This window comes from Balaenoptera ricei, chromosome 10 (genome assembly GCF_028023285.1).
Source record: "Balaenoptera ricei isolate mBalRic1 chromosome 10, mBalRic1.hap2, whole genome shotgun sequence".
Lineage (NCBI taxonomy): Eukaryota > Metazoa > Chordata > Mammalia > Artiodactyla > Balaenopteridae > Balaenoptera > Balaenoptera ricei.
Window position 1 is genome coordinate 67,867,582 of NC_082648.1, and position 13,903 is coordinate 67,881,484.

Consider the following 13,903-nt stretch of genomic DNA (forward strand, 5'->3'; position numbering starts at 1 on the left):
TTGGTCAGAAGTTTGGGACTCTTTCTAAAACCGCGCGGCCGTGGCCAGTTGCTCTCTTTTTACACTTTGGGAGCAAACCCTGACCGAGACCTGTATTTGAATGGGGATTTGGACTTCAACAGGCAGCAGGGAGCGATCTATCCACTTCGGCGTTCTTATTATGCAGCACCCAAACCTTCAAAATTCTACCTGACAGCTTAGATTTGGGGGAAAAAATTAATACCCCAACCCCGCGAATGGAACGCTTATAACAGGTTGCTGAGAATAAAGAACAGGGTTAAAGCTTTGCAGTTTTGTGGAGGAGTCTGTGGATTGAATGATTAGGTATTTCTTTTTAACTGGGTTGCATTTTATCCGAGGTGAACACCTGCTACAGAGGATTTTGTAGGAAGAAACCTGCTTTAGAGTGGGCTTTAGAGAGCTTTAAAGTTGATCCTGGGGACCTGTTTACTATTAAAATGATATTTTTCAGGTTCAGAAATATGTATTTTAAAAAAAATACAGAGGTGTTTATTTTTTTCTTTATACCTTAAGTTGAACGTGACAGTTCCTAAGTCCCCAGGGACTCAAGGTTCCTGGGAAAAGTTATACAAGCTTTTTGGATCAATGCATTTTAAAAATAAATTCAGTTGAAACGAATGTCGAATGTTTTTTCCATTTAAGTTTCAATTTCATCCACTGTATTTGAAATATTTTTTATAATGATGGTATAATTTTAAAATGTGAGGAATTACTTCCAACAAAGTAGCAGTGTGTAGGTGTTCTAGATTTTTATCCATTAAGCTTAAATAGTTTCACACAGTGCAATGTAATTTTGTGTAATTGCCTAATTCATTTTATTGCTAACATCTCCTTTGTATTTAATTATAGCAGCTTCTAGAAACAAATTGTTTTGCTGTTTGTTATTAGTTGAAAAGTACTGATGTTTTCCAGTTTTATTGGGTGGACAATATTATGAAGCACCTACTTATTAATGCCTTCACATTCGGTTGGATGAGCAGTCTAAATTGAAAAGACATCACATTAAAGTGATATACGCACACACAACCTAAAGAATTTCCAGTAGTTTAGTTCTGAAACTAAAAATATACATGCTTAATTGAGCTGAATATACTTTATTTTCCAGATGGAGAAATCAGTTATTCTACTGCTCTGGATACAATATGTTTTTAAGGTAAGACATTTTTGACTGTACTCTTTCTGGGATAATTAGTGGGCAAGATGCTATTGCATTGGGTCTCTCCATTTTGGAATATAAAGGGTGTGTTGAAGACAAGTAACACTAAACATGAGATTTAGTTCCTAAGAAAAGTTTTCCTTGCTAGGCGCTGCACAAATATATGCATATTGGTGGCAGCTGTTTTCACTGCTTGCAAATTGTTTTGGGGGATGATCAGTGCAGAGGGAGAGAGATCAGAATTTGGTAAAAGACAAAGTATAGTGAGGCATTTTAAAGTTGTTTTTGGTAGGAATTTTGATGAATGTATCATTCTCTTGGGAGCTGAATTATTTTTTTTGTCATCTAGGGAACATAAAGGGTCTCTGATAATGTGGTCTGGCTATTTTGCCTCAGTTGCTAACATTTTCTTTACCTACAAACGAACCAAGGTTTTAAAATAATTCAGAGTCAAACATTTTGCACTCAAACTTATTTTCATTCTAAGTGCTTTGTCAAGAATCCATTATCATCAAGGTACACAGTTTGACATGCTAAGAGGGTGTGCTGTGACTTTGTTTCTTCCTTCTCCCTGACCCCAGGATCCTGGTGATTCCTAGTTTGAGAGATATGCATCTAAAATTTCCCTGCTCTTATTTTACTTGCCTTTCTTTTTTTAAAAATTTATATTGGAGTATAGTTGATTTACAGTGTTGTGTTAGTTTCTGCTGTACAGCAAAGTGAATTGGTTGTACATATACATGTATCCACTCTTCTTTAGATTCTTTTCCCATATAGGTCATTACAGAGCATTGAGTAGAGTTCCTTGTGCTATACAGTAGGTCCTTATTAGTTATCTATTTTATATGTGGGAGTGTGTACAAGTCAATCCCAATCTCCTAATTTATCCCTTCCCCACCTTTCCTCCCTAGTAACCATAAATTTGTTTTCTACATCTGTGACTCTATTTCTGTTTTGTAAATAAGTTCATTTGTATCATTTTTTTGGATTCCACATATAAGCGATATCATATGATATTTGTCTTTCTTTGACTTACTTCACTTAGTATGATAATATCTAGGTCCATCCTGTTGCTGCAAATGGCATTATTTCATTCTTTTTTATGTTTACTTGCCTTTCTTAAGTTATTTCCTGAACTATGCTTATAAATAGAGTATCCAATGGATGTTATTTAATTTATGTGTAGAAATCAATATTACTGAAATATTTTTCAATCATAATTTGGTATATTTTAGGTTTCATTTTTTGTAAATTTGCTTATAAAAAATAACAAAAAAGACATTTTTATTTACCGTTACTTTTCTTTCCCATTTCAGATCTCAAAAAGTTTCCATTATATACCAAAGAATAAACAAACAACAACAATTTTTATTGAATGGGATGAATTTCCTAAGGGAGGAAGTCCTGAATTTTATTTTTTAAAATACCAACTTGTTAATAATTTTGCTCAAAAAGTAAGGCATCTTTTATTTTTTGGCTCAGATAAAAGTGAGCACAGTGTAAATTTGTTGTAACTGAATGCCACATCATAAACAGGAATTTAATAGTCATTGCAATATCTTACTTTAATTTTACTAATATATAAAATGCTAGCATTATATGAAATATCTTCAATAACTAGTTGATCAAAATAATATTTGTTTCATCATCGGAATGGTTATGTATTTTCCTTTTTAGAATTTATGTACTACACAGAGAGCAACTTAAAAGGTAATATTTTATGTAAAAAATAGTTAACGTATGTTTGCATTTCATATTGGAAAAACTGCTTTTTATGAAGATGTAGAGAAGTCAAACCTCTAATTATAATGCATCTTACAAAGAGTTAATAAGCATTTCTTAAGCAGATGAATCTCATTATTTACAGAATGTGAAAAGGATTCTCGCAGACCCACAAAAGCTTCCAAAATCAATAATAACACTAGAAGAAAGTGAAGACTGTCACATCATTATACAGTCCATAAAATATGGACAAATTTTAAGTGAAAAGTCATTTCAAACCTGTAAGTAATATGTATGTGTTGTTCAGCTATCTTACCTAATTATAAAAGGGAAAATTTTTTATTACCAGATCATTTGAATTTTACAGTGATTGATAGATATACAGTGGTAATTAAAAATCACATCCCGATCGTATTTTGTTTTTTGATTATAATTTAAATTTCAAAATTTAAAGGAAATTGTAAACTAAAGTAAGAATGTGATTTTCAGTTTTGACATTTAATGTGTGCTAATATGAATAGATAGGTATAGTGGAGATATTACATATAATCCAGATTATTCTTAAAAATCCTATAATGTGGATTGTAATCTAATTCATTCATTCTAAGCAGAGTGCAAGAAACTCCCATATAGTCTAGAAAAGGTTTTATAGTTAGGTAATATTTTCCCATCATGGTGAATCTTTTGTAATTCAATATCATTTGTGTTTCATTCAGTTTTATTTGAAACCATACTAATTATTCTCCCTGATCTTTTAGGTGGAATATCAACTAGAAATATTAAAACAATAGCAACAAGTACGAGTGTTTCTTTTAACTGGAGTGTTCTGTCTTCCAATGACACTTTAGTGTCAATATCGCTTAATAATTCTTCACAAATTATGCAAAATAATGTCATGTTTTATGAGTGGGATGATTTGAAACCTGCCACCTTATATGTTTTTACATTTGAATTTAAACAATTGCATTTGGATTTTATAAATATATTTCAGAGACTGGATGTTCAAATTGAAACAGGTATGTAGATATTTATTATTAACTTATATATTTATTATATATTTTGTAGATAACTTGGCAACTTTTAAAAAGCGATTCAGCCAAGTATTAACCGCTGTACACTGCTTGTAAATGAATTAGCATAGTCCTCTTTTTCTAACTATATTATTCTGATATTTGACTGATTTACTGAACAAGCTGGATTTAGCAGGGTAAAGGTAAGAACCAACTTTTTCTTCCACCACTTCTTTTAAACTGAACCAAGTGGGTTCTCTTTTCTTTAACTCTGGCAATGGCTCATATAGATTCCATGGCTTTTTTTGGTGACTTCAGTGTATCAATAAACATTCTCATTTTCAGATATTAAAAGATCATTAAAATCTAGTATAAAAATGTAAATCTTTCATCAGCATATCCAGAATGCAATGGACCCTCATATATAATAAAAGGTGAAAAGTATAGCTCAGCAGACTTAGAGAGCTAACTCGTTTGGTCTCAAGTTATTTTTTAGAAACATAGCATCAAATTGTATGCTATGGAATTTAGAGATATTCTAGTCCAGAGTCGTTGGTTTATGGTATGTCAATGGACTGTTATCTCCAAAAAGAAAGTTGTTTTAAGAAACTGAGTCAAATAAATCTCTCTTTACTGAAGGAAAAAATATATATATATAAATCCTTCATCCTATTTAAAGTTTCTCCATTACTCATCCCTGATCAGACCTGACCCAAATTTGGAATACTGCAAGGGGGAGGTGAATGTGTTCAATATTTTGGTGTTTTCCTATTTCCTATTCCTTCCCTCATATAGTAGGAAAAGATATGAGAAGAAGACAGAGTCATAGACGGCTAGTGGGGGCAGTGCACTTTCTGTGATGGGCTAAGAGTCCCATTTTAATACCCTCTATAGGAATAATCAATGAACTGCAATATTTTTTATAATATTTTGGTAATAAAAAGACAATAAGGTACTTAAGCATTCACTCTCCCCATTCTTCTTTTTCCCCTATGAAAAAAAAGACAACATCTTCTTACATCTTCCTAATATGTTGGGTTGGGCACTGATGAAGCATAAGCATGAGCTGAAGTACAGTTTCTACTCTGAACAGGCTAATATTTTCCTATCTTTCTGTGATGTGTAATCTTGGAGAAAAAGGCTAAGTGGCTGGCCATTCAGTTTTTTCTGGAACGTGAACCCATTTGAAGTCAAGTAACAGAGAGCAGAATTCTAAGCAAGCATGATGTCTAGTTCTCTAAATTAAAAAGAAGCCTGAAATATACTTTAAAAGTTCTCTAGCAGTGCAAGAGTAAGGGAAAGGAAAGGTAACTTAAAGTAACTTAGAAAGAAAAACATCTGTGGTTTTGTGTTAAGTTATAATTGGATGATAATTCTGCATAATTAATTCTTACAGCTACTTAAAACTGTTTTAGTTGGTGGTAATTCATTTACTACTTGAATAATGACAGCTTTAGCACTTTTATTGGTTTGGGAGAAACATAGGGAAAGTGCACAGTTAATACTGTGAGGTTTTCACAGTTAACTTATGTAGATGTTAAGAAATGTAATTATGAAATGCTATATTGCTGAATCCATCTTTAACAAAGCATTTTTCTTTTGGTAGGTTCATGTTCACAAGGATGGGTAGCATTAAAAAATAACTGTTATAGAATTAGCAAAGAGAGTAAGCCATGGAATATAGCCCAGCAACATTGTAAGTTATCTTTAATTTCTGCACACCTTGTGGATATAAAAAATGAAGAGGAAAAAAAATTTATGTTTTCACATCTCAGGTCAAAGAATCAAATAATAATATGGACTGGTCTTAATGATTTGAAGGTCAGTAGATATAAAGAAATATGTACATTGTGATAAAACTGTTTTATCTATATTCATTGATTCGTTGATTCCTTCTTACTTTCATTCATTCAGTAAGTATTTATTGAGTACTTCTTTTTTTTTAAAGATTTTTTTTGATGTGGACCATTTTTTAAAGTCTTTATTGAATCTGTTACAACATAGCTTCTGTTTTATGTTTTGGTTTTTTGGCCACGAGGCATGTGGAGTCTTAGCTCCCCGACCAGGGATCAAACCCACACCCCCTGGACCGCTAGGGAAGTCCCATTTTTGAGTACTTCTTATAAGCCAGACACTATTTCTCTTTTTATTTTTCCAATCTCTCTCTGTTTTAGAGTAGTCATCGGTTCACAGAAAAATTGAGGGGAAGGGACAGAGGTTTCCCACATACCTCCTGCCCCCAGGCATGCACATCCCCCCATTAGTGACCTCCCCCACCAGAGTAGTAACTTGTTAGAACCCCTGGACCTACACTGGTACGTCATTATAGCCCAAAGTCTAAGGTTTACATGATGCTGCACTCTTGATGGTGTTCATTCTGTGGGTTTGGACAAATATAAAATAATATGTATCCATCATTTTGGTGTGGTACAGAATATTTTCACTGCCCTAAGAATCCTCTGTACCGTGTCTGTTCATTCCTTCCCCACCTCCTTCAATATCTTTTGTAGGCATTTATTTCTTTACCTAATTTCTCTTTCGTTTTGATCTTTCCCAGACCCCTCTTAAATTCATTTGATTCATCTTATCTATTTCTTCACTTAATTTACTACCTAAACCAGATAGTCTCAAATGTTTATCTAGTCCACTTTCCTCTTATGACAACCAGACACCTGTCTAATTTTCCTCTACTTATCCCTTTTGGAATTTTCCACGGACACTTCAACATGGCTAAAACTGACTTGTTACCTCCTTCCCATCAAACCTGCTCCGCTTCCTCTATTTCTCACCTCTGTGAACAGTACCATAATATGGACCCCAAAACATGGAGGTCTTCATTTTATTTCTTTCACTGTAGACATCCAGGTTTATGAAGTTCAGTTTCACTAAGAGAGATTCAGAAAGATCTGAAGATTTTAGTCAATACCAGTGAAATAAGGAATGTGTGACATTTTTCTCACAAAATTCCTAATACTATGGAATAGCTAAGGAAATCTCATTTTGGTGAACGTTTCGTAGGAAAACTTGAGACCTAACACAATTATCTGTCTAGTCTGTGTTTTCTTCTTGATGATCCATTTACTTTTATTTCCTGCCATTCAAAAATAAATCTATTCTCCATGAGATATGCTGATCTCTAGTGACCCAAGGCAAGTTCTCTCAGTTTGATACCAATTTTTCTTTGGAACTTTGCATAAGCTTGGGAGAAACTATTGGCAACCTTTGATTGCATTTTCATCATCCTCTTAATGAGCTTCCTTTATCTTTTAATAGGAAGTGAATGAAATTCTAATAAAGCTTCCTCAAACCACAGTTCATCTCAGAAGTCCCCCTCCCAGAGTGCCAGTGTCTTTCCAAGTAGGCCAGTGAGTGTATATATAGTTGTTTCCTGCTGTTAGTTATGGTGGTTATAAACTGTTTAAATTAGAATGTTCTCTACCAATTGTTATGGTTCCTGGTTTCTGTTATAAAGTTAGGTCACATGGTCATGACAGCTAAAGTGAGGCTCTCAAGGCATCCTCGTGGTTGCTGTGAATTTTTCTAAGGTGTCTAAGATACATACTCTGCTTCAAGATTCTTAAAAATAACTTGGGAAGCAAATGAAACATCAAAGTAACTATTAAAAAAAAAAACTTCCTTTGTAGTAATAACTGAGTCCTATAGTGTCTCTTAAGTGCTAAGCGCAATTCTATGTGATTTACTTGTATGACGTAAGAGGAAATTGGGGCACATGTGGACAGGCATCAGAGTCTGATCTTAACCACTGTACTCTACGACCTCTGCATGAAGCTGGTCTATTGAGGTTGACATCAGAGTTAGCTGCTGGGTCTTAATCCTTGTGGTAGATTAAGAAAGTAATCACCCCTTTAAGTAAACCCATGCTGAGTAAGTGTGAATTTGTTATTGGATGTCGAGGATAAAGACTGTCTTACTCATCATTGCATTCCCAGCTTCCAATTGGGATCTTGCCACTCAGTAGGAACTTAATGAATGAAAGATTAATAGTTTCTTTATTCTACTTTGGGAGGGTTACATAGGTAAATCTCACTGAGTTCTCACAACAACCTAATGAGATAGGCAGTATCATTATTCTCATTTTATAGATAAGGAAAAAACTCAGAAAGATCCTGGGTCACATAGCTAATAAATAGCCATGCCAGGCCTTGAACCTGTATCTGTTTGACCAACCCTCATGCCGTAATCACTTGACCATACTGCCTCTGAGCCTCTGAGCCTCTGTCTGTTTTCACAATGGCAGTACAGTATATGCAATAAAGCAGACTCTTTGAGGAAACGATGCTCCTCCATTCTATTTGGTGAAATTGAAATGTACTGTTTTAAAATCTCTTTAGGAGGGAGCGGGTCTCTTTAGTCCTCACCCAAGCAACTAGCTTGGCACCATGCTTGATGTTGGGGATAGTGTCATAATCACAATACGGACATAGTCTCTGTTTCACCGAGCTCATTATAAGAATTATATTTGTTTTTGAGGTGCTTTTATGTGCCTGGCGTTTTACATACGTATTTTCTAAACCTGTTGAGAGAGGTCTTCTCTAAACCATGCAGAGTAGTCATGATTAGTTCCATTGCATAGGTGAAAACATTTCATTTCTAAGAGGTTAGCAGTTATCTGGGAGTAGATAGTAAGTGGCAGAAATACTGATTAGAATCCAGATATATCTTTGAAGCTTCTATTTTTCCTACTCAAGGAGAGTAGCCACGTGACTATCTAAAGATAGATTCATTACCTGTGAGAGTTGAGGTTGATGATATTCACCAGTGGCATCCTTAGTAGAAAGGTAACAACAACCTCTTCTGATTCTTAAGACTTACTTGTTGACTTGAAACGAAATAACTAACATCTAAGGAATAACGGGTCTGTGCCTGGCATTGTGTTGAGCCCTTCACATGCTGCACTGCCTGTGATCCTCACAACAACTTAGATGTAGGTTCTATCATTATACCCATTTTATAGATGAGAAAATAGAGGTTTAATGTGAAATTTAGCAATTCTGAAGACATGGCTAATGAGTGAATGCAGATGAACTCTGTCTGCAGCTCAGAATCTTTATCATGAAGGAAATCCACATAAAAATGTGAAACTGGTTGATGATTTAACAGTCTTAGAAAATGTTATAATATAGATGTGTCTAATAAAAATCTTATACACATATTTGAAGACATGACACTTTTCCTTTAAATTGGCTTAATTTGTACATCTTATTACAGAAAGAAGGTCATCTCACATGGACAGATGGATCATCTTTTGGTCTTAAGAAAAATGAAATTTTTTCTTCTCCACTGCTACCCAAGAATGAAACAGATTGCTACATTTTACAGCAAAATGCAACTGGATCAAACTATTTCTTTACAAGATTTTTCTGTTATGTTCCCTTGCCATATATTTGTGAATATGAATGTAATTATTTTATTAGTATTCTTATATTCACACATCTTACTCTTTTATTACTTTAAAGACAGAATTACAATTTCTAATAAAAATAATTCTCCTTTATATTTTTTCAGCACCTTCTCCACAGGAAAACCTTTTATTTTATGTAAAGGATGTTGGAACAACTGAGGTTGTATTCAGTTGGAATAATTTGAATGGTTGGAATAATTTGAATAAGTGGCTGAAACTGGGGTATAAAATTATCATTAAATATTATTTAGATTATACAGAAGAACAACATTTTGAAAGCGTGCCCCCAAATACTACAGAAAAAGCAATTACCCAACTGTCTCCTGGCCGTGTTTACAGATTTTTATTCTCTGCAATAAGTGAATGGGAGGCAAAGGCTACTTTAAGTCCAGTATTCATTGTTGAAACATGTAAGTTACAAGACATCTGAAAGTATAATTTTTCAAATATTTAATATCATCATTAACACATAATTCCTGAGGGTCTGCTATTTTCTCATAACATTCTGGGAAATCTCTCTCTTTAACCATTTTAGGTTACAATGAATCTGTTTATGTGTTTGGCTTTCCTATTAAATTAAACACCCAGAAGGACAGGAACTGTATCTTATTTGTTTTATAGTACCAACTAGACTGGTGTCCAGTTCATAGTAGATAATCAGTAAATTTGGGGAAAGCTGAATTTTCGGTATGTGCCAATAGCAGGAGATAAACAGACATGCACCCCAGACTTTAAGGGACTTACAATGGAGAGAATTAGTAAGGAATAAAATTGAATGCAAATATAACTGTATAGAAAAATATAATTACCTAAATTCCCATTCAGTGGTACATTTGATAAATGCTTTCTAGAATTCAGAAGATGGGTGATGGGAAGACTCGTGGAAAGGAGAGGCTTAGATTCACACTTGAAGGAAGAAAAGCACGTTTTGAGCAAAAGTGTGGAGATAGGAATTTGTAGGAAAAGAACAGTGTGGATTGATTGGAGATCCTCAGGCATGAGGGTGAAATCAGTTTGACTGGTAGGTGGTGTCAGATTTGGGCATGCCAGGGGTCTCTGTCATAGATGGTTGGACTTGACCTTAGAAACAAAGGAAATCCATGAAGACTATAGTTTCTAAGACTCCTTTTACCTTTTACAAACACTTTTAATGCATTCTTTCCCCTTTTGCCTTTTAAAAACAGTTTTAATGCATTATTTCACAGTCTTTATCTCAACCTTTGGAGTAGCTATTTAGAAATGAAAAAACTGAGCTTCAGAAAGGTTAAGTAAACTGACTAGGTTAACATGCTTTGTTAAGCCACACAGGAGTCCAGGAACCCAGATGGTCTTGTTTTAACTCTCCAGCTATTGCTTTCTAAAGAAAGAATCAAAAAGAATGTGTGTGCATATCTGTGAGTTGGGAGGGTAGGGAACAGATATAGGTTTGAGACTGATACGTGCAAGGTGCTGTTTTAAGAAAATTAATCTGGAGGGATTAACTAGGAAAATCACTGGCACTGGATGAAACAGTTTGGAGTTGGGAAACATTGCTGTAAGAGGATGAATGCCTGAGTTCTGGTGATGTTGGGAATGAAGAATAAATAATATGAAGTCCCTGCCCTCTGGTCTGACAAGACAAGTAAAAGACATATATAATGTATGATCACTGAATGCCAGAAGTACCATTGTGGTGGTGCTTGTAATAAAATTTATTGAACGGTAGTGTGTGTCAAACAATTTGCCAAGTGGTTTACCCTCCTTATCTCATTTAATCTTCATAATTACTCCTATAATTCCCATTTTATAGTAAAAAAAAAACCAAAAAAACAAAAACGAGGCTCAAGAAAATAATTTACTCAGGAAGTTGGAGATATAAATTGGTGCAGGGCTCAAATCCAGTGTTCCTTTTCTTTCCAAATTAGAGTATCATGGAAGTACTGAGAAGTGAGAGATTACTCTCCAAACCATCTCACTAGTATAATGTATTTTTCTGGTTTCTTTTCATCTACTAGGTCCATTATCAGCCCAAAATGTCACAGTTACTCATGTGACCCCAACGGAAATATTTTTACACTGGGATGCTCCAGATCCTGTATCTTTTCACCATTATTTTGTGGCTATTTTGGATGTTGTAAACAATAAATCAGAAAAGGTGTTTGTTGAAAAATTCAACACGTCAACAACAATTGGGAATCTAAGATCTTTCCATCATTATCTGATCTATCTGTTCAGTGTAGCAGAAAGAGGAACTTTAAGCTGCTTTGAGAAACCTATTTCAGCCATTACAGGTAAGTGTGGGCACGTTTTGCCTTTTGATCAAAAATACAAGCTGCATATTTAGAAATACTACTTTGCCAAAATTTAATTGTGTCGATCCTTTCATAGGTATAAATAGTCGGGGTTGAACATTTGTTTGGATGTTGAATCAATGCTAAGCATGGATTCTAAAGACTAAATTCATTTAGATTTACATGAACCCCTTAAACATCTGCGTTGTTCCTCCCACAGTTCCTAGAAGACATATTTCGTATCATAGCCTTTGCTGGAAAATAAATTATCTTAAGAGATGAAGATTAGTTCACCCAGTTCTCTTTAACAGCACTAGATCCAAGAAGTAGATCTGCACATTTAATGTTTTACCTGGTCCTTCTTTCTTTCCTCACGCAGTGTTATGAGTTGACCTCTAGGGGGCAGTGTCATCCCAGGACTTGGCAAATGCATTTCTAATCTCCACTCACCTCCACATGGCAGTTTTTGAATCATCGTCTAGAATATAATCATTAAAGTACTCTGTCTTTTAATTAAGCATTCTATTTACCCCATTAGGTATAAGTCAATCTTTTTTGAAAAGCGAAAACACTATTTATGAAAGTACGTAACTAAGCACATTTTGGCAGTATATCCCTGTGTGTGTGTTAACACATGTATTGTCTGTGCATGTGTATTTTACATGTCTATATGAAAAGTTCTTTGAAATTTCACCAGCTAAAATTTAAATGCACTAGAACTGAGGGAGGAGGAATGGAAAACTTGCACGTGCACAGACGTAGATTAATTAACCTTCTCATATTTGCCGGGAATACTTGGGATTCTTTGAATAACAATAATAAATTGTAAAGTAAGTAATAAAATATATTATTTCATGCTTACTGAATGCAAATGCTTAAGATACATGCATTCACTGTTGCAAATCCTAATCAAAAGTATTTTTCCAGTTGGGTACTAGAGAGCAGATGCTTTCTCTTTTCTGAGCTCAGAGCATGTGTCAATTGGTAAATGCTTGATTGACTCCCTTACACTTTAGGGAGGTGCTTTCATTTTTAACTGACAGGCAGACTAGGAGGATTTCTCACAGATTCATTAATTTTGAAGTCACATTAAAATCTTCCATGGTAGATGTAGAGAAATTGACATCTTCCTGTACTAATGGTGGGAACGTGCAATGGTACAGTGATTTTGTAAAGCAGTTTGGCAGTTTCTCAAAAATTTAAACATAGTGTTATTATATGACTCAGATATTCCTCTCCTAGTTATATATCCAAGAGAATTGGAAACAGTTGTTCACAAAGGAAACTTTATATGGATGTTCATAGCATATAGGCAAAACATGGAAACAACCCTAATGTCTATCAGTTGATGAATAGATAAACACAACGTGGTATATCTCTACAGTGGAGCATTATTCAGCAATTAAAAAGACTGAAGTACTGATACATGCTACAACATAGATGAACCTTGAAACGATATTAAGGAAATTAGTTACATAAGACCACATGTAGTATGATTCAATTTATATGAAATCCATAGGCACATCCATAGCGACAGTAATTAGATTAGTGGTTGCCAAGAATGGGAAAAGAGAGAAAGAAGGGAGTGGTGGGTGACAGCGCGTGGGTATAGGGTTTATTCTGGGGGTGATGAAAATGTTCTAGAATTAGATAATAGTGATGCTTTCAAAACCTTGTCAATATATTAAAAATCATTTAATTATATACTTTGAAATGGTGTTTTGGGTACCTGAATTAAGTCACAATAAAGCTTTCAAAAAAAAAATCTTCCATGGTATGTACCTATTTGTTTAATAGAGGGACAGGAGAAAGGTACATGTGAGTCTGCACATTTAATTATGTCATTTGCTATGTATGTTGACTCTAAACTGACACAGCTGTGCATGTCTAGGATTTAGTAATCCAGTGCTCTTTTACTTTCGTGAGGTTGAAGCAATATGCATTGTTTTCATTTGTTACTCACTCAGTAGATTGTTTTAGTGTCAGGAATTGCAATGGGTACTAGAAATGCAAAGATGAATAAGACTAGTATCTGCCTTCAGAGAGCTTACATATTAATGGAATGAGGCAAATTTTTAAAAAAGGATGATGCTGTATTATAATTGCTATTATATGGCTTATGCTCTCGGTACTGTGGGAGCATAGAGAGGGGTCAGTTAACCCAGACTCGGGGTACAGGGATGGCCGTGAAAATCTTCCTGGAGGAGTGATGCACTGAGTCATGAAGGAAGAGTAAGAGTGAACCAGGTGGGAGTGGGGAGGCAGAAGGATGTTGTGAGTAGGGCAAACAGCATGTGCACAG

General features: G+C 34.7%; 1 protein-coding gene across 5 annotated transcripts in view; it reads left to right on the forward strand.

Annotated features, from left to right (window-relative positions):
* The window catches only part of PTPRQ (protein tyrosine phosphatase receptor type Q), a 280,514-nt gene that overhangs the window by 420 nt on the left and 266,191 nt on the right, over positions 1-13,903 (forward strand). For 4 of the 5 annotated variants that reach the window (XM_059936586.1, XM_059936587.1, XM_059936583.1 and 1 more), the window contains exons 2-9: positions 1,127-1,174; positions 2,494-2,631; positions 3,045-3,180; positions 3,658-3,915; positions 5,516-5,730; positions 9,139-9,328; positions 9,436-9,741; positions 11,326-11,601. In XM_059936586.1, coding sequence (XP_059792569.1) covers positions 1,127-1,174; positions 2,494-2,631; positions 3,045-3,180; positions 3,658-3,915; positions 5,516-5,730; positions 9,139-9,328; positions 9,436-9,741; positions 11,326-11,601 — 1,567 coding nt within the window. Of the gene's footprint in view, positions 1-76; positions 325-1,126; positions 1,175-2,493; positions 2,632-3,044; positions 3,181-3,657; positions 3,916-5,515; positions 5,731-9,138; positions 9,329-9,435; positions 9,742-11,325; positions 11,602-13,903 lie in introns of those variants that run through there. The other variant, XM_059936584.1, reaches the window with a different exon arrangement.